At 41.8% G+C, this 21,919-nt stretch overlaps 2 protein-coding genes across 3 annotated transcripts; both read right to left on the bottom strand.

The window, feature by feature from the left end:
• Positions 1-96: 96 nt before the first annotated feature.
• tmed9 (transmembrane emp24 protein transport domain containing 9) lies at positions 97-4,177 on the bottom strand. Its single transcript, NM_001140268.1, is given in 5 exon segments — positions 97-2,227; positions 2,669-2,815; positions 3,002-3,127; positions 3,280-3,380; positions 4,018-4,177. Coding segments are annotated over 5 exon segments (657 nt in total). The 5' UTR covers positions 4,151-4,177; the 3' UTR covers positions 97-2,077.
• A 334-nt stretch (positions 4,178-4,511) lies between these two features.
• LOC106612240 (vesicular integral-membrane protein VIP36) lies at positions 4,512-21,139 on the bottom strand. 2 transcript variants are annotated; one of them, XM_045724223.1, is made up of 8 exons: positions 20,905-21,139; positions 8,257-8,375; positions 7,957-8,074; positions 7,693-7,775; positions 7,079-7,240; positions 6,680-6,794; positions 5,875-5,994; positions 4,512-5,686 (listed from the first exon to the last, which is right to left on the bottom strand). In XM_045724223.1, the coding sequence occupies exons 1-8, from the start codon at positions 21,068-21,070 to the stop codon at positions 5,526-5,528; spliced, it is 1,044 nt and encodes a 347-aa protein (XP_045580179.1). In that variant the 5' UTR covers positions 21,071-21,139; the 3' UTR covers positions 4,512-5,525. The 2 variants fall into 2 exon arrangements, with proteins under 2 accessions (XP_045580179.1, XP_045580180.1); XM_045724224.1 differs by lacking the exon at positions 7,693-7,775 and adding an exon at positions 7,562-7,641.
• Between the last annotated feature and the right edge of the window lie 780 nt (positions 21,140-21,919).

The raw sequence follows: 21,919 nt of genomic DNA, 5'->3' as shown, positions 1-21,919 counted from the left end.
ACGTTATAAAGACTGAACGTTCCTATGCATTTGCGGAACTATAGAACGCATTTTTGTTGGGCAAAGTGTTGGTGGAAAACAGTCATTCAAGATGGCTAGCCATTGGTGACAACTTTATTTTTCAGTGCAATTTAATCAAGTTTTCACATTTACGTAATCTAAAATTAAAATCCCCCCACCCAAAACAAACCAGTACCAATTGATTCAAATCATACTCGAAATTTCTGATACTGTATCTAACCATATAAATACACCAATGATGAACTAATTCAATAAGGAACAGTTTGGGGAATTATTAAGGAGAAACAAAAAAAACAGATTAATTGAACAAAAATATGTTTTGCAAAAAAAGATCCAGTGTAGTTCAAATTGTTTTGTGAGTGACAAGAAGCAAGGACTGCTTTCTGGCTAAGTACTTTTCAAGTGTACAATTGATGTTTACACACAAATCAACTCCATGTACATGATGAGAACTGGAGCAAACCTGTTAACCTGGACAGCAATTCTTTATTTAATCAAATTGAATTAAATCAGTGTCTTCAAAACTCTACCTGAGTATTTGCAGAAAGGAAATGGACAAACCAGAACCTCTCTAGGTTCACTTAGATATGCAGTACAGATGAAAAAACAACCAATGTTCACTTGACCTCCATCAAGCCAGTAGATTGTGATAAGGGAACATCTTAGTGTATTCAGCAAGTTAGGGGAAAAACTGTGAACCGCTTTCGTACTTCAGCAAATGCATAGCTAGTATGTCAAAGTTTCCGCTGAAACTACCATATTAACATCAGACACTCTAGCACCAACCTTTAACCAAAATGTCATGTTTCTTATCTCACTTTCCTGCTTTACAAATAAAACAGACAGAGCCCATATTCAGAAAGCGTCTCAGAGTACAAGTGCTGATCTGGGATCGGTTTCTCCTTTTAAATCAAAATGAATCACAAGGGGCAGCAGATACTAGATCAGCACATCTAATCTGAGGTGCTTTGTGAAAACGGATATTGGTTAACAAGACAGGAGAAGGTTCCCAATTTTCAAGATCTTCAATTTAAAATTCTGCACATTCTGGATGTCTTTGTTTCTAAACACACAGACCACGACCATCAACTAAATACATCAGGGGTTGAAACGTACATTCAATTGAAGCTAAATAAAAAAGTAAAGATTAGTATGCACACACGACCAAATAAGTTTCATAAATCAAGTCACCATTTCTTTTGTATGGCTCTAAACCAAAATAGGTGCCCTCTATCAGCCAGTAACAAACCCCCATTACAATGCATGTAGAGTGAGAACAATGTCTAATCAGTTTGAAAACACACCTGTTATGCTGAGAGAAGAGATGCAGCCTGTAATATGACTGACAGGTATTCTAGTCACAAACAATGCTACAGAAATATCTTATGGGTTGTCGGGGGAAAGGGGTTTATGAGGTGAAAAAAATACAGAAGTGGTTTTAACAATGTTTGATATCATCAACAGTACAAAACCATGTTTTTATATCATCAATAGTACAAAACCATGTTCGACATCATCAATAGTACAAAATCGTGTTTGATATCATCAATAGTACAAAATCGTGTTTGATATCATCAATAGTACAAAATCGTGTTTGATATCGATAGTACAATATCATTTTTCCCCCAGCCAAATGTAAAACATATAGCATACAGTAGAGGATCATAAATAAAACCAATTGCAAATCGTATTCTTACAGAAACAGAAGGGAATATCAAAGTCACAAAAGGGTCTTAAAAATCCAAAAGCAGAGCCCTCTCAAAATAGAAAGTAACTGGGTTTTCACTGATAGAACGGTAACCTCACCAATCTGTACACATACTTCTGGGAGATATCACACATTCTCACTGATGTTTAAGTACTGCATTCAGACCAGGGTTGTGTTCAATACACATATCAATTCAGGAAGTTCATTCAAATTGAATTGATTAATGAAAAATGCCTCAGAAAACAATGGGGGAATTTTCAATTCAAGAATAGTGTTTAAGTTAACTTCCTGAATTTACTGATTTGATCCCCAACCCAGACTCAGAAACAACAATATGAGAGTGCAGGTTTACACTAATTTCTTGGCCTCAAAGAAACTTTTGAGGTGTCTCATCTGCCAGAAGCCAATGGCCACAAGGATCAATGTCTGAACGATGGACCACCACAGAACCCTCTGGTTGGTGCTCTCGCTGGTCTGCCTGAAGCGCTCCTCACGGTACTGAAAGAGACATCGCAAAGCTTTTATAAAATATAAATAGTAGCACACAAGCCAAGGCAATGAATTTCCTGAATCTATTCACTAGTAGATCTGACAGGATTGGATAGGTGGAAGCAATATGGTGATATTTCAACCTAGCCATTCAGAAGACTATACTAAGCTGTTACTCACATGCTTATATCATTCTTATTATACATTTCATTATATTTGAAGGAGAAAACATCACACCAAATGGCGGTCTGCTGATCATCTCGCGTTCATTCCGCTCGGTGTGTTTTAGGTACCACCCGCCAGTACGTGTCTGACTGACATTCTTTTAGCATTTTTTTCTACATCTAGAATTGATTAGCAAATTACAGCTGGCACTCTGTTCAGAGGTGCTAACTAGTCTCGGCCGGCAAACACTACCGGCGTGTCCAGCAGGACAGTTGATGTACTCACCCTCTGATAGTTCTGCTCCTTCTGGATCTGGTCCACCTGCTCCACCAGCTGTCTCACTCTCAGCTGCAGCTCTGTCAGCTTGTCTTTGGCTGCAATCTCTGCATAGTTATTGGTGTGCTCTCCCACTTGGATGTCCAGGTGAACTCTCTGAGGGGAAAAAAGGGTGGTTCAGAGCAATTGAGAGGAGAATCAATGTGGGTATTTACTTTTTTACCCTCTACTCTTACACCCCCCTGCATCCTACCATTAACTGTTCTTATTGACCCACAGTTCATATGCATATTGTGGGTGCAATAGCTTTTTCCCCCACATTTGTCACACTAATGTACTTACAAGCATTCCTCCAGCGAAGAGGGCAAACTTGGAAGAGTTGGAGTGAAGGCAGATCCGATGTTCTCCTGGGGTGTGAGAGGTGAAGGTGAATCTTCCCTCCGAGCCGTACTGACGAGACAGGATCACCTAGAGTCCAGACAGGAAACACACAGAAAGCAAAACTTTTTCAGTATCATCACTATTCATTGCAGCTTGGGTCATGATTGTTCTCACAAGTCTCTTTCTCACAGAATACCATATGAAGTGAATGACACTAGTTGCAAAGTGTAGCATCCTACCTTCTCATCAGGGTCTTTCACCTCAACAAACATCCCCAGACCCTGTGTGGCAGGTAGGTACTCTTCTTTCTGCTTGTCGTACAAGTGTGTACGATAGTTTCCTAAAAAGAGAAAATACAATTGTTTACACATGCCAGCCAATGCTTGCTTCTACCGGTCCTATCCTTACAAGTGCCTAGTTAGGAGGTCAACTGTTAAGGCCAGGGGTTGTTTCTGGGCAAGACCTACAGTATGATAAACAGTATATGGATGGTACGACATTACATGGTTTATTTATTAAAGTATCAAAAGCATGCGTAACGGATTTCCAATATTACAGTTCTAGTTAGGTGAGGACATCAATGACAGGTCTGCTTGTTTTTGATTGTAGGTATTACTGTATTGTTGTAGCTAGAAACATACGATTTTCGCTGAACATGCGATAACTTCTACAAATGTGTACGCAACCAATAAACTTTATTTGTATAGCTAACGTTAGCTAGCTGGTTAGCCTGCTCATGAACATGAGTAGCTAGCTATCCAAGTCTGCCAACTGAAAAGTAAGTTCACAGCCCCCTCTACAGACAAGTTTAATGCTGGCTGTCTAGATAACTAGCTAACTAACTAGATTGCTGGCTAAATGTTAGCTAACTCGAATTCGGAAGCTAGTTTGGCGAATTAGCAAACTAGCTCGCTAGCTGTTAGCTGACTTCCCAAGGATAAATAGCATAGCAATCCCAATGGCCACAAGACACTTACCGATGATCATCGTTTCATCCGGAATTTCCTCTATGAAGCATTTCTTCTCAGTCTCCCCGATGTGAAAGTACAGCGAGGAAACAAATGTGTAATAAACGTTCAAAAGCAAAACTGAAAACACACAAGACCGCATTTTGACTGCCACCGTCTTCCAGCCGGTTATAGAGGACGGATGTTGTGATTCGAGTCTGCGCAGACACCAATGCCACGTAACCTATCGCTTACCATCGTCCAATCAACACTCGCGTTAGACTTGTGGTTGTTGTAGTTCTAAGTAATATTCTTCCGGTATGCACTGTGCAGGGGTTTGTTTCAACCCAAAACTAACAAAAGGAATGAAAATAATTAACTGATCATGGTCTTCAATTTAGACATCAATAAGTTGAATCAGTAGTAGAGCTTTGCTCGAAGAAGTCCAGGGCAAACATGTGTACTGTCTGTCACACATACCAAATGATATGGAAGCATTAGACTACACATTAGAAGAGGCAGAGTTTACTCATTTGGGGAGACCAGTTTTATTGAGTCTTACAGGATAAACTCAACAATGGCCTTGTTCAGTTTGAATCATTCAAATCACATTAAAGAGATATTTCCACTCAAATAATCAGTGTATAAGCAGGTTTTCAAAACACACAATTCCCATCGATTTAATGCAAGATGAGAAAGGTGGTGCAATCTCACAGTAGTGATTTGTAAAGCCTCCAGTAGGCCTCACCAAAAATGAGAACATTGAAATCCTTCCCAACACCCACATTGTATAATAAAATCAAAACCTGAAATGTAACTAGTCTGTATAAATCAATCGTTGCATTATTAGTAGCCAAATTATTCTTCATATAGGCCATGTGACGGTGTGGATATGGTAGTTGGGGTAGTTGTTCTCCCAAAAATATTGTCTAAGTCAGCAAAGAAAACTTCACACATGGAGAGAGAAAATGGCAAAGGCCAGATAAGGAAGTCTTAGCATATCAGCATCAGAAGTGCAGCAATCACATTGAACCCAAAGTCAAGAGCAGTCAGAGTTAAAAACTAAATAAAATCCCATTCACCCATCTAAACTAGACCAATAAGAACCCAACGGTACAAAAAGCAAAATGAGGTGAAAATAAATCTTTCAACATTTTATACTGAACATGTTGTGAAAATAATCTCTTGAAAGTTATTTAACTAGTGTTTTACAGATTGATCCAAATAAACAATAATTCAACAGCAATTATGCCCTGCACTGTGAATGCAAAAATAACAGAGGAAAAGGTAAATAAAAACAAAAATGCTAAACTGCCTCCATCAAAAAGTCAAAAGGTCACTCAGACGCATGGTAGAAACCATTAGTCATGGTTATTTCACAAAAATTAGAACGATACCATAAGTGACTCATCATCACAGCGCTTCAGCAGATATAAACATTTGTACAATCTTTAGAAAATTCACTTAGAATAGAGATTCAACAACACATTCTTCGCAACAGTCAATTTCACAAATACCTCTCACATATGTTTTTCCTCTTAGTAAAATCTCCTGTTTCTTTCCTGGCGCTTCTGAAAGACTACAGCCCCTACAACACCACAAACTACAATTCCCAGTAGAGCACATAGCAGAAGCAGGAAGACCTTCCAGCCAGTAAGAGGCGTGCTTCGGAAGTTACCAGTAGGATCATCAATGTTGTCTGTGAAAGCGAAAAATGAAAGAATGATCACGGTTAACTCTTACTCTAACAAGCCTACTCACCTACCGTACATGATCTACAGTAAGATGACAAATACCTGACTGTGGTCAAATAGAATGCAAGCTTTATTGTCTATTTGATTAGAACGGAAATGGGTTTTCTTTATAAAATAAAATTAATCTACATACCTTTGGGGGACTTCAGCAGGCTGACGCTTGGCTCAATCTTGGTCCAGTCCAGACTGTCCTCATCAGGTGTGTGTTCCACCATCAGTTGATACATCTTCATAGAGATGATGTCGTGGTTATCTGTAACATGAGAGTTGTGTTAGCATAAATCCCCATAGACTTCAGATGTACAACTGACAAAGCCGGACTACGAAACGACAAACATGTAATTGAATTGGTTCAATCTGTGTGTACTCTTCTGCACAGTGAGATAAATAAAATAAAATAAAAAAATTGAATCAAGGTCAGTCATTATCTTTCTCAGTGTGCAGTTTTTACCCTTGTGTTCTAGAGACCTACATTTATTTAGATCTACATCTCAAAAGAATCAGTCTCTACACCCTGACCCAACCTACCAGAGATCCCCTGTAGCAAGAATCAGTCTCTACAACCTGACCCAACCTACCAGAGATCCCCTGTAGCAAGAATCAGTCTCTAAAACCTGACCTAACCTACCAGAGATCCCCTGTAGCAAGAATCAGTCTCTACAACCTGACCCAACCTACCAGAGATCCCCTGTAGCAAGAATCAGTCTCTACAACCTGACCCAACCTACCAGAGATCCCCTGTAGCAAGAATTTGTCTATTTAATCCACCCTGACCCAACCTACCAGAGATCCCCTGTAGCAAGAATCAGTCTCTACAACCTGACCCAACCTACCAGAGATCTCCTGTAGCAAGAATCAGTCTATTTAATCCACCCTGACCCAAACTACCAGAGATCCCCTGTAGCAAGAATCAGTCTCTACAACCTGACCCAACCTACCAGAGAGATCTCCTGTAGCAGCAGAAGCCCCAAAGTAGTACCCCGTGGGGAGGCGGACACCCCCGATGTCAATGCACTCTTTCCATTCATTCTTATCATCAATGTCAATCATCACCTGTAGAGATCAGAATGGTGCCATTATTTGAATAGATCTGTAACATGTCGAACACATAACAGGTACTCCATAACACTGAAATTCACCAATTTCATAACACAAGAGACCAGTTTCCCAGACAAAGACTAAACATAGTCCTGGACCAAAAATAATTATCCAAGGAGCATCTCCATTAAGCATGCCTTTTAATACAGGACTAGATTTAGCCTTATCTATGTTTAGGAAACCGATCCAACATGTCTGAACTAGAGTAACTTATATCATTTAAAAAAAGGGATTCCTACCGTGAGTCTACCCTTGGAGTAACGGATGGCCAGGTAGGTGTCATGGTCTTTGTTCCTGATCTCAGAAGAGCAGCCTCCCAGTTCAGAGTTACGTCCATCATTCCCATGGTCATAGGGCATAGAACCATTATTCACAATGGCATAGATGTAAGGGAAGGAACGCTAGTGGGAAACAAGGGATGTAAGAACAGAAAACTGGAAACATTTTTGTTATAGACATCGTCAATCAATTATTTGATCCGAGTCCTGACTCAGTTACCAATCAATCCATCTTAGGCTGTGATGCAAAAAAAATATTTGTACATGTAATTCAAAAATGTGTAATAAGCTAAATGCAGAATATTAAAAGGTAATGTTACAAAAAGGTCCTTCTCAGAAAGCAACAAAAAAAACTCAAAAGAAAATACTTCACATTAAAATCCATCCATCACATTGACATGAAACGCAGGACAATAAATGATAAATGTAGCTGCATCAACTCACGTCAGCTGCCTCATCGTTATGGTACGTGTCTATAAAAAGGGCGAGGCCGTGGAACTTAGCATTGCTGCCAAACACAGACCCTGCAAAGGGAAGAATCACGTCAAGTCAACCAGTCAGATCGCTGCACTTACATCCATCCCATGGAGATCATTGCGGAAGGTATCCACAAATAAAGCCAGGCCAACAAAATGATCTTGGTTTCCAAAGACTGGGCCTGAATGGAAGGCAAAGAGGCGAGATATGATGAGCACATGACTGAGACATGAAGTGCTTACGGCAAATGCAACCCAGTGCTACGACATCACATTGTCTACTAATTTGATTGCCAAAGCTTTATAATGGAATGAGGAAGTGATTGATGACAAAGATATTATTTTGGCAAGATGATACATTACCTGGATGAAGTCTCTCCTTCGTGTACCAGATGGCAATGCCGTCTCCATGGAGATTCTTCTTCCCCGACCCGTGGATCTTGTACTGCACGTGCATCTCCCAGTCTTTCAGATAAACAGGCTGCACAGTGAAAGCAAAATGACATTGGATCATCAATTCAACCATCAATTGGACCTATTCAGTTCAAAATGTAGATATTCTCCAATCAAGCTATAATGGATTTGGGAGTGGACTCTATTGTTTGTGTATCTGTCTGTAATGCCTAACAGAATACATTTCATAGAAGCTAGTTCCTTACTCACCACTGTGTTCCATATGGATCCCTGTCTACTTCTCTCATCAGGTGTCAGGCGCACATAGGAGCTGGTGACTAGCGTGCTCCCCCAGAAGTCCCACTGACTGGATGGGCTGCTTCCAACACCTGTACAACATGTTGGTGAAGAGTCAAGCAAGATTTCAGGGACACATGAAAGAACGTGAATAATTCCGTTGTGCATCAATGACTCATTGCCACCCCTAGCCCAGCTCTCGAGAACTCAAGAGGCCAATGTAATGCAATGGAATTGGAGTCATGAATAAGATTAACCCTTAGCCCAGCTGACTAAACATAGTTGAGTCGGCTACCCCAAGCCTAGCCAAAGCTGTACTTTTAAGGAGCCTGTCGTTGCTCCTCAAAGTCCAAGGACCATATGTTATCTTCAGAGGTAGACCGGCTCTGGCAGCCAAATACTCCATCTAAATGTGAATCGATTCTCAATTGTAATACGGTTCTAGAAACATAAAGCCCTTCACCTTCATATCACAAAATAATTTCACAAATGCAAAAATATCCACACTGTTTTAATCTGCTTTATCACAGTTGAAGCCGACAGTATTTTAAACAACATTTCTGGAGGCCTTCTTCCGTTGAACACAGGTGTTCCGAGCATGCCAGATGGCTAATTAGCATGCTCTGTCTTCCATCGGTCTTCCGCAAACACGCTCTGTAACATGGAGATATGGCCATGTGGGAACACGATCCCTAACCCTATGTAATGGAACAGAGTCATGATCAAGGGCTAGGGTTTGTCACTAGCTATCACAGCCACATAGTCAGAAGGCCCGCCGAGCACCCTCATTTTCAAATTGGCATATCTCAAGTTCAAGTACCAAATACATTCGGGAACAAGACTTGGCAACGTCACTAAAATGAATAACATTTAGAAATGAAATAAGTTTTGGGCTAAAAGGGTAAGTTGTCTTTTCTGTATTAGATAACTAGGAGACAACTGTTGCTACTCTCATCTAAAATGAGGTAGCTAGCTAAGACATATGTATGCCACCACACAGACAAACAAGAAACATGCTGCTGAAATGAAGGCAGTAAATTCAATGACAAATCAGTTATTTATACCATACACTTTTACAACATTACATTTCATTTTAATAAAATGTTAAAGTACTAATTAACAACATCACTTCCTGTTAAACGAGGGAGAGCTCGGTTTGTGGTTTTGGAAAATGAATGTCCATTGAAAAGTTTCTTAGTAGCTAGCTACCTTTTGAGTTTGGATCCCGCGACGCGGTTGGCATCAGTTGCTGGTACTGCTACTCTCTGTCCAGTGATCCTGCCGACCAAGGCCGGGTATAAGGACCTGTTTGGCGTAGCAGCTAGCAGGGTTTTCTTTAGAGCTTGAACGGTCAGCCATTGTGGCTGGGACTGTGTATTGTCCCGGGCTTGTGGCTGTCTAGATCCCTGCTGTTTGTGGTTTTGAATCTTGCCTGTGACCTGCCCTGTCTGGAACCGCGTGGCGTAACAATGTAACCTACGTTGCTACCATGACAAAGACCAAAGCCGGTGGGAGTACAGTTGAGTCGCTCTATCACAGGTAAAGAATCTATTTTTTATTTATTTTTAAACCCACCCCCTTTTTTCTCCCCAATTTCATTAACACGATCTTGTCTCATTGCTGCAACGGGCTCGGGAGAGGCGAAGGTCGAGTTATGCCCGCTGTCATGACGTTGGCCTCTTTGAGTACAGGGAGGACAGTTGACCCCCTCCCCCTTGCACCATCCCCCAACCTACCTCCCCCCACCCAGTCCCTGTGTGAAGGGGTGGTAAAATTCCAGAGAAGAATCTCTGGCCACATGGCCCATAGAGAGACACAGGAAATTCTTCCAACTCACAGAATTGGGGAACCGAGTGACATTTGTGTTCTGGAGAAGGTATGGAAGATTGGTGAAGAATCCAGCTACGAACTGGTCCGCTTGGTACAATTTTGTGATACTCAGAAGAGACAATATAGCCATATTACCATAAAACGGTTTATATAATAGCCTCAGCTATGAGACTTGCATCCACATGGTTGTATAGAATGTATTAATAAGGATAAAGCTATTTGTGATACATTGAGATGATGGGTACTGTTGTTAATGTGATAGAATGTATTTATGTTCAAAGATTAAATCAGTCATCGGCACGCCCCCCCCCAGGGACACAGACAGGACCAGGCGTCATGTGACAAGCCTGTTCTAGGTTCACTATAAAACCTCACCCTGATTTACATTTCTTCAGACCAGGCCTCCACTCCATTGCGAGTTGGCCAATAGGTTTGACCATCCAATTCCGCTACTGAAAGTGAACTATACCACGTGGTTAACTTTTAGACTATTGATACCGACAGAATAAGCACAAGTCTTTGATATTAATTAATAGTCTGCAGCTAGAAATTATATCATTGAACGCGAAGACCAACAAAACATCCATTCTATGACCACATTAATGAATGTCGCTTTGAAAGATCCATTCTAACCGAGAGAGAGAGAGAGAGAGAGAGAGAGAGAGAGAGAGAGAGAACTCTCCAACAGAACGACGCTCCAACAAGGATCCCGACGACACACTGAGCGTAAATATATATTGATTGCAATTGTTCCCGAATGAGTGAGCGTTCATGTGCAAAGGATTAGCATATCAATTGTTAATATTAATGAACTCTGTGTGCATCCTCAGCTGACCTTTTATGACCCATTGTTCTACAAGACACCAGCCAGGCCTGTTTAGCCCACTAGGGCACATTACTCTACCAATTCTTTGTGATGATAATTACTGTTTGTATACTTTCTGTGAATTACTTAGTTTAGTAAATAAATTATTTTAAGACAATTGATGTATGGGTGACTCTTAGTAAAGACTGGGTTCGTGCAGATACAACAATTTACGACGTTTGGAATGAGACTGGACGCGAGGTAAAATCCACCATTTAAACCAGAAGAGAATCGGCCTATACTATAATAGAATATAATATATAATGTTATAATATAGGAAAGTTATATTAGGAAAATTATAACTTTGTAATCTGAATATTTTCCTTGGTGCCCCGATCTCCTAGTTAATTACAATTAAACGATTAATCAGTTTAATCGCGTGATAATAATTACAGGGAGTTAATTGATAAACATGTCTTCAGTTTAATGGTACCCCAAAGACACGACACCGCCAAGCCGCGCTTCTTAACACCCGCTCGCTTAACCCGGAAGCCAGATGCACCAATGTGTCAGAGGAAACACCGTTCAACTGATGTCAGCCTGCAGGCGCCCGGCCCGCCACAAGGAGTTGCTAGAGGGCGATGAGCCAAGTAAAGGCCCCCCACCCCGGCCAAACACTCCCCTAACCCAAACCCCAGGCTGTAGTGATACTGCAACACTGCGATACAGTGCCTTAGATCGCTGCGCCACTTAGGAGGCCGGTGAAGAATCTTTCAAAACGAACAAAAATAGTATCCTGAAGCTGTGCACCAGAAGAGGAAAGAACTGATCCCAGCCATGAAAGCTGCCACAGCACGTGGGGACATTGAGCCTGTCATAGCGGATGTAAGCAATGTCCACCCTCCCAAAAGTCTGGAAGGGATGAGAGAGCCAAACCTCGGTGTTTGTAGCTTCAACCCCAATTACACACCAACTGATTAATGGACTGCTGAAATATAAGCTTGGTGTGCTCTTTTCCATATTATGTTTATCTCTGATACGCTACCCATGAAAAGGTTGAAAATAGCCTATATTATATATTTCTAATTGATGTAGTTGTGTCCTTGAGCTGTTCTTGTCTATTAATGTTATGTATTACGTCATGTTTCATGTTTTGTGTGGACCAACAGCTAATGGGGATCCTAATAAAATACAAAAATTAATGTTACTAAATAAAATTGCAGATGGGACTTTAAAAAAATGGGTGTCCAAACTCTGTGGTCACTAAAGATCCTATGGGGTGGTGCTTATATTGACATATCACTACATGTCTATGTCAAACTGTATTTCCTATTATGTAATACTGTGTATAAAAGTACCATGTACACTACCGTTCAAACGTTTGGGGGTCACTTAAAAATGTCCTTGTTTTTGAAAGCACATTTGTCCATTAAAATAACATCAAATTGATCAGAAATACAGTGTAGACACAGTGAAGAACCGACTCAGGGATGCTGGCCTTCTAGGCAGAGTTCCTCTGTCCAGTGTCTGTGTTTTTGCCCATCTTAATCTTTTATTTTCATTGGCCAGTCTAAGATATGGCTTTTTCTTTGCAACTCTGCCTAGAAGGCCAGCATCCCGGAGTCGTCTCTTCACTGTTGACGTTGAGACTGGTGTTTTGCGGGTACTATTTAATGAAGCTGCCAGTTGAGGACTTGTGAGGAGTCTGTTTCTCAAACTAGACACTAATGTACTTGTCCTCTTGCTCAGTTGTGCACCGGGGCCTCCCACTCTTTCTAATCTGGTTAGAGCCAGTTTGCACTGTTCTGTGAAGGGAGTAGTACACAGCGTTGTAGGCAAACTTCAGTTTTGGCAATTTCTCACATGGAATAGCCTTCATTTCTCAGAACAAGAATAGACTGACGAGTTTCAGAAGAAAGGTTTTTGTTTCTGGCCATTTTGAGCCTGTAATCGAACCCCACAAATCCTGATGCTCCAGATACTCAACTAGTCTAAAGGCCAGTTTTATTGCTTCTTTAATTCAGAACAAGGTTTCAGCTGCGCTAACTTAATCGCAAAGGGGTTTTCTAATGATCAATTAGCCTAAAATTATAAAAACTTGGATTAGCTAACACAACGTGCCATTGGAACACAGGAGTGATGGTTGCTTATAATGGGCCTCTGTACGCATATGTAGATATTCCATAAAAAATGAGCCGTTTCCAGCTACAATGGTAATTTATAACATTTACAATGTCTACACTGTATTTCTGATTAATTTGATGTTATTTTAAAATGGACAAAAAAAATATGCTTTTCCTTCAAAAACAGTAACATTTCTAAGTGACCACAAACGTTTGAATGGTAGTGTACATGGTACTTTTATACACTGTATTACATGATAGGAAATACAGTTTGACATACACATGTATGGGGGAAATACATACTCTTTATTTGTATGTAAGTGGGGTTAGGATGGAGAGTTAACCCTTACACTGTAAAGAGCTCTTGGTGTCTAGAAAAGTTCCATGTAAATCCACAAAATTATTATTAAAATGTTCTACAATCTTCCATAGGTTGAAGACCATGCCTTTGTACAGACAGAAACTGGTAATAAAAAAATCAAGGAGTCAATTTGTTTGTCCACATGCCATTTTAAAAACAACGCATATATTGCTGTTAACCCAAAATAGGTTAAGTAACTATTAGTTAGGCAAATATAAGCACGCAAGCAGAGTTTGAATAAGACATCTGATTAAGACGTTGCATTTACAGTGCATTCAGAAAGTATTCAGACCCCTTGACTTTTTCCGACTTACGTTACAGACATTTTTAAATGTATTGAATATTTTTTCCCCTTCAATCTACCACAGTACCCTATAAAGACAAAGAAAAAACAGGCTTTTAGAAATGGTTGCAAATGTATAACTTTTTTTTACTGAAATATCACAATGCTGCCACCACCATGCTTCACCATAGGGATGGTGCCAGGTTTCCTCCAGACGTGATACTTGGCATTCAGGCCAAAGAGTTCCATCTTTGCTTCATCAGACCAGAGAATCTTTTTCCTCATGGTCTGAAAGTCCTTTAATACATTTTGGCAAACTCCAAGTGCTTTTTTTACCGTTGAGTCTGGCCACTCCACCATGAAGGCCTGATTTGGTAGACTGCTGCAGAGATGGTTGTCCTTCTGGAAGGTTCTCCTATCTCCACAGAGGAACTCTGGAGCTTTGTCAGAGTGACCATCGGGTTCTAAGACAGCACCCTGACTAAGGCCCTTCTGCCCCGGCCAGCTCTAGGAAGAGTCCTGATGGCTCCAAACTTCTTCCATTTAAGAATGATGGAGGCCACGGTGTTCTTGGGGTCCTTCAATGCTGCAGACATTTTTTGGTACTCTTCCCCAGATCTGTGCATCGACACAATCCTGTCTCGGAGCTCTACGGACAATTCCTTCGACCTCATGGCTTGGTTTTTGCTCTGACATTCACTGTCAACTGTGGGACATTATATAGACAGGTGTGTGCCTTTCCAAATCATGTCCTATCAATTGAATTTACCACAGGTGGACTCCAATCAAGTTGTAGAAGCATCAAGGATGATCAATGGAAACAGAATGTACCTGAGCTCAATTGAGTCTCATAGCAAGGGTCTGAATACCTATGTAAATAAGGCATCTGTTTTTATAAATTTGCAAAACTTAAAACCTGTTTACACTGTCATTATCAAGTATTTTGTGTAGATTGATGAGAACAAATATACATTTTAGAATACGGCTGTAATGTAACTATACCTAGAAGACAAGGAGTCTGAAGACTTTCCGAATGAACTGTATAACAGTTGGTTTTACTAATAAGTAAACTAATAATTGACGGATCAGTAGAGCAAATATATGTCTGACTTTGTGGCTGTGGTAACTAGTGACGACCAGGGCTAGGGCTACCCCCCCAGCCCAGAACTGGACCTCAGACTCTGTCCACCTCAAAGCTAAGCCACACCTTCCAAAACAATAAACAAAATGTAGTTAGGACTTGCAGGAGTTCCAACTAGACAAAATAAAGTAGCTAGCTAACATTAGCTAGCTAGCTGAAGTATCTGTACACTTGACTTAAATAATTTGCATTACAACCACAACAGATTTAGACAATTGGCATAACAGCAGAAAGGGAGGGAAGCAGAGAATAGCCCCTCTTTATACACTACATGACCGAAAGTATGCGGACACCTGCTCGTCGAACATCTCATTCCAAAATCATGTGCATTAATATGGAGTTGGTCCCCCCTTCGCTGCTATTAACAGTCTCTGCTCTTCAGGGAAGGCTTTCTACTAGATGTTGGGACATTCCTGCGGGGACTTGCTTCCATTCAGCCACAAGACCATTAGTTAGGTCGGACACTGAGGTTGGGTGATTAGGCCTGGCTCGCAACAGGCGTTCCAATTCATCCAAGATGTTCGATGGAGTTGAGGTCAGGGCTCTGTGCAGGCCAGTCAAGTTCTTCTAAACTGTACGACAAACCATTTCTGCATGGATGTCACATTGTGCACAGGGACATTGTCATGCTGAAATCAGGAAAGGGCCTTTCCCCAAACTGTTGCCACAAAGTTGGAAGCACAGAATTGTCTAGAATGTCATTGTATGCTGTAGCATTAAGATCTCCCTTCACTGGAACTAAGGGGCCTAGCCCAAACCATGAAAAACAGCCCCAGACCATTACTCCTCCTCCACCAAACTTTACAGTTCTATGCATTGGGGCATGTAGCGTTCTACTGGCATCAGCCAAACCCAGATTCGTCCGTCAGACTGCCAGACGGTGAAGTGTGATTCATTACTCCAGAGAACGCATTTCCACTGCTCCAGAGTCCAATGGCGGCAAGCTTTACACCACTCTATCCGACTCTTGGTATTGCTCATGATGACCTTAGGCTTGTGTGCAGCTGCTCACCCATGGAAACCCATTTCATGAAGATCCCGACGAACAGTTCTTGTGCTGACGTTGCTTCCAGAGGTAGTTTGGATCTCGGTAGTGAGTGTTGCAACCGAGGACACATGATTTTTACAAGCTTCAGCACTCGGCAGTACTATTCTGTGAGCTTGTGTGACCTACCACTTCACAGCTGAGCCGTTGTTGCTTTTAGATGTTTCCACTTCACAATAACAGCACTTACAGTTGACCGGGGAAGCTCTAACAAGGCAGAAATTTGATAAACTGAATTTTTGGAAAGGTGGCATCCTATGACAGTGCCATGTTGAAAGTCACTGAGCTCTTCGGTAAGGCCATTCTCCTGCCAATGTTTGTCTATGGAGATTGGCTGTGTGCTCAATTTTATGCACTCTGGCTGAAATAGCCAAATCCACTATTTTTGTAAACTCAGCAAAAAAAAGAAACGTCCTCTCACTGTCAACTGCGTTTATTTTCAGCAAACTTAACATGTGTAAATATTTGTATGAACAAAACAAGATTCAACAACTGATGCATAAACTGAACAAGTTCCACAGACATGTGATTAACAGAAATGTAAAGTGTCCCTGACCAAAGGGGGGTCAAAATCAAAAGTAACAGTCAGTATCTTTTGTGGCCACCAGCTGCATTAAGTACTGCAGTGCATCTCCTCATGGACTGCACCAGATTTGCCAGTTCTTGCTGTGAGATGTTACCCCACTCTTCCACCAAGGCACCTGCAAGTTTCCAGACATTTCTGGGGGGAATAGCCCTAGCCCTCACCCTCCGATCCAACAGGTCCCAGACATGCTCAATGGGATTGAGATCCGGGCTCGTCACTGGCCATGGCAGAACAATGACATTCCTGTCTAGCAGGAAATCACGCACAGAACGAGCAGTATGGCTGGTGGCATTGTCATGCTGCAGGGTCATCTCAGGATGAACCTGCAGGAAGGGTACCACATGAGGGAGGAGGATGTCTTCCCTGTAACGCACAGCGTTAAGATTGTCTGCAATGACAAGCTCAGTCCGATGATGCTGTGACACACCACCCCAGACCATGACGGACCCACCACCTCCAAATCGATCCCGCTCCAGAGTACAGGCCTCGGTGTAACGCTCATTCCTTCAACGATAAACGCGAATCCGACCATCACCCCTGGTGAGACAAAACCGCGACTAGTCAGTGAAAAGCACATTTTTGCCAGTCCTGTCTGGTCCAGTGACGGTGGGTTTGTGCCCATAGGCGACATTGTTGCCGGTGATGTCTGGCGAGGACCTGCCTTACAACAGGCCTACAAGCCCTCAGTCCAGCCTCTCTCAGCCTATTGCAGACAGTCTGAGCACTGATGGAGGGATTGTGCGTTCCTGGTGTAACTCGGGCAGTTGTTGTTGCCATCCTGTACCTGTTCCACAGGTGTGATGTTCAGATGTACTGATCCTGTGCAGGTGTTGTTTCACGTGGTCTGCCACTGCGAGGTTGATCAGCTGTTCGTCTTGGCTCCCTGTAGCGCTGTCTTAGGCGTCTCAGTACGGACATTGCAATTTATTGCCCTGGCCATATCTACAGTTCTCATGCCTCCTTGCAGCATGCCTAAGGCACATTCACGCCCAGGGTCCCTGCTCATCTGCATCTTTCTTTTGTTTTTTTTCAGAGTCAGTAGAAAGGCCTCTTTAGTGTCCTAAGTTTTCATAACTGACCTTAACTGCCTACCGTCTGTAAGCTGTTAGTGTGTAAACGACCGTTCCACAAGTGCATGTTCATTAATTGTTCATGGTTCATTGAACAAGCATGGGAAACAGTGTTTAAACACCTTTACAATGAAGATCTGTGCAGTTATCTTTGAAAGACAGGGTGCAGAAGAAGGGATGTTTCTTTTTTTGCTGTGTTTATATATAGTGTGCTTCTATTGGTCCATTTTTAATCTATGACTCCAGGCGGGAGGCAGGGGTGCTCCAATACAGTAGGCTAGATGGGGTAATGCACCGTAATGTTGGTAACCCCCGAAAATCCCCACAGACCCAATATAACGGTGCCGGAGGGGATGGCTGCAATTTTACGGGCTCCTAACCAATTGTGCTATTTTGTGTTTTTTTTTTCGCATCGTTTGTAACTTATGTTTCTGCTACCGTCTCTTATGACCGAAAAGAGCTTCTGGATATCAGAACAGCGATTACTCACCTCGAACTGGACTAAGATTATTTTCTTTAATGAGTCTGATGCGAAGGATATACAGCTGCTCCCGGACCAAATCCCTGTCATTCGCATGAAGACAGAGATACAGGGGCAGCAGATCCAAGTGCCTTGTGCGAAATTGTCAGCGAGTGGGTAACCTGCCTCTACCATCCGTCCTATTGGCCAAAGTGCAATCACTGGAGAATAAACAGGATGAGCTCTGTTTGAGACTATCCTACCAAGGGGACATTAATAAAAACTGTAACATCTTATGTTTCACCGAGTTGTGGCTGAACGATGACATGGATAATATACAATTGGCTGGGATTTTCGTGCATAGGCAAGACAGAACAACTAATTCCAGTAAAACGAGTGGTGGTGGTCTGTGTCTATTTCTCAAAAACAGCTGGTTTTGCTCACCTTAGGTAGAGTACCTCACGATAAGCTGTAGACCACACTACCTATATTTTTCGTAGGTGTCTACTTACCGCCACAAACCGATGCTGGCACTAAGACCGCGCTCTCAACAAGGTGTATAAGGCCATAAGCAAACAAGAAAATGCTCATCCAGAAGCAGCGCTCCTAGTGGCCGGGGACTTTAAAGCAGGCAAACTTGAATCCATTTGACCTAATTCCTCTCCCTCAACCTGAGCAAGACAGAAGGAGCTGATCATGGACTACAGGAAAATAAGAGCCGAACAGGCCCCCATTTAACATCGACTGGGCTGAAGTGGAGTGGGTCGAGAGTTTTTTAAAGTTCCTTGGTGTCCACATCACCAACGAACTATCATGGTCCAAACACACCAAGACAGTCGTGAAGAGGCCACAACAACCCCTATTCCCCCTCAGGAGACTGAAAAGATTTGGCATGGGTCCCCAAATCCTCAAAAAGTTATACAGCTGCACCATCAAGAGCATCCTGACCGGTTGCATCACCGCCTGGTATGGCAACTGCTCGGCATCCGACCGTAAGGCCAAGTCATAGACTGTTCTCTCTGCTACTGCACGGCAAGAGGTACCGGAGCACCAAGTCTAGGTCCAAAAGGCTCCTTAACAGCGTCTACCCCGAAGCCATAAGACTGCTGAACAAATAATCAAATGGCTACACAGACTATTACTGCTACTCACTGTTTATTATCCATGCAGTCACTTTACCCCTACCTACATGTACATATTACTTCAATTACCTCGACTAACCTGTTACCTGCACATTGACTCGGTACCGGTACCCCCTGCATATAGCCTCGTTATTGTTATTTTATTGCGTTACTTTTTTAAACTTTAGTTTATGTAGTAAATATTTTCTCTTATTAAAATTGCATTGTTGGTTAAGGGCTTGTAAGTAAGCATTTCACAGTAAGGTCTACACCTGTCGTATTCGGCGCATGTGACAAATAAACATTTGATTTGCAACAGAAGAAGAGGCGGGGGCGACCATAGTAGCTAGCTATAACTAGTATACACCGGTAGTGTCCTTCGCCCCCGCCTGTCGGGAACTGTTAATGATGGCGCGCGAAAGACACTGTGCTAGCTTAGCCAGCTAGTCCTAAGGAGGAGTCCGGTACACAGCAGGCGAGGGCGACACCACAGATAGAACAATGAGACAGATATTTCACCGGATGTATAAATGTGAAATATCCAGTTCGCGTTTCCACTCACTAGAGGAAGCCCAGGGGCCAGCAGTGGGACAAGATAGAGAGAGATGGATGTTGGACGACATTCTGCTACTTCTCTCGTCAATTAAACATTTCTCTCTCAATACAGGTTCTGTTTCCAAAACTAAAATCGGTTATGAACAGAGTGGACTAAGTTTTATAGACTTTTCCCTTTGCCATGGTTTAAATTTTTTTTTGTTTAGAATGAGTGCAAGTGCGAATTGAGTTATTGCGCACTTCCTTAACGGAAATATACAAATACATGCTAAAAACATGCCAATAGGCTCTCGCAAGCTCATCACTATGATTCATTTGCTCAAGTTGAAAACAACAGGCTGTGGTCTATCTTGGGTTAGTTATAAAAAAATATTTAGCAACACCGTGTGCTAGCTAGCTAACGAGCAAGCTAGCACACTGTGCTACTAGTACACATTGTCACCCCCGCCTCCCACCTGCTGTGTACCAGAGTAGCTAGTGGGCACAGTTCTCGGGTACACAACAGGTGGGGGCAACACCGTGTGCTAGACGCTAGTTAAAGTGTTCATGAAGGAACCAATGGGATGCTCGAGGGGGTGCGTTCCTGCAGATACAGGTAAGCCCCGAATTGCAGGCTGCAGTTGCACACTATTTTACTGAGTTACAGTTCATATAAGAAAATCAGTCAAGTGAAATAAATAAATTAGGCCCTAATCTATGGATTTCACATGATAGGAATAGAGATGTGTCTGCTGGTCACAAATACCTTTAAAAAATTAAGGCAGGGGTGTGGATCAGAAAACCAGTCAGTGTCTGATGTGACCACCATTTTCCTCATGCAACGTGACAATTGCACTCTCCCTTGAGACGTCTGTGGCATTGTGTTTTGTGACAAAACTGACAATTTGAGGGGCCTTTTCCTGTCCCCAGCACAAAGGTGCATCGGTGTAATGATCATGCTGTTTAACCAGCTTATTGACATGTCACACCTGTCAGGTGGATGGATTATCTTGGCCAAGGAAAAATACTAATTAACTGGGATGTAAACAAATGTGTGCAATATATATATATATTTTAAATAAGCTTTTTGTGCGTGTGGATAATTTCTGGGAAATTTTATTTAAGCTCGTGAAACCAACACTTTACATGATGCGTTTATATTTTTGTTCAGTGTAGTATGACTGGCCCTTAGCAGCTAACGTTTCTAACAAGATAAGTTAGCTAGCATAGCTATCGATTTCACATGCCGTTAACGTACTTACCCTGGTACGGTTTCATGAGCGAATGCTCCCGCTTTAAGTGCTCTGCATTACCGTCTGTTATATCGCATTGCACCAGAGTAAAGTGAAGTAATAGGAAAAGCAGTGGCCTGCTGATAAATGTACAAAAACCTCTCATTTTGCTCACTCGGCCTATGCAAGACACCATGGATCCTGGATAACCATGTTCCTGATCCGGGTAGGAAACAGCAACTCCCACTAAAATGGTTCCTATGTTACTTCCCAAGAACTTTGACCGTGTCCTATCATTTTTTGCTGTTGTTGAAATTACCTTCTATATGGGAATTATATTTTCATTGTTACCTTTCAAAGTTCAAAAACATTATTTTTGTTTGATTATCGCTTTCAACAAAGTATGGAACGTTTTTATAGTTGCTAAAAACGTACTATTGCCAATCATAGACGAGCACATAGTTAAAGCCAACGAAAACGAACAATCAGGGGATTGTCTATAGTTGATACGTTCGAAGTATGCAAATGTAGCCACTGAGGTTTCTCTCTTTCTCCACTAGATGGTGCCATTACATCAGTTTATGATCCTTTGAAGCGTTCCTGACTTCCTGCCGTTTCGGCCCACCACAAGGTTGCACCCAAAGGTTGGGTAGTAACTGACTACATGTAATCAATTACAGTTACAAAAAATACGTATTGGATTACTTTTAAATTCAGAAAGGATGTTTGCAAAAAAAAATTACATTATGACGACTTTCTGTTTTCTCAATGACATTCAGTTCAACATTGATAAAACACTCAAGTTTAAGTTTGTTCCACCTGAACAAATCTGATCACAAGTTAAATAAACCACTATGATGACACATCAAATCCGTTTTATGGATCCTTTTTGTCACTTCTAATGCCTCTTCAGGGGAAAGTAATCCAAAAGTAACTGAACCAACCCAGCCATCACCATGTCTTGAGACTACTTAAGACATCTTAAGACATGTCTTGAGAAGTCAAGACATCTTTAAGATGCATATATAGATGGTCTCAAGATGTC

This window comes from Salmo salar, chromosome ssa09 (genome assembly GCF_905237065.1).
Source record: "Salmo salar chromosome ssa09, Ssal_v3.1, whole genome shotgun sequence".
Classification (NCBI taxonomy): domain Eukaryota; kingdom Metazoa; phylum Chordata; class Actinopteri; order Salmoniformes; family Salmonidae; genus Salmo; species Salmo salar.
This window is presented reverse-complemented; position numbering and strand designations above follow the sequence as displayed.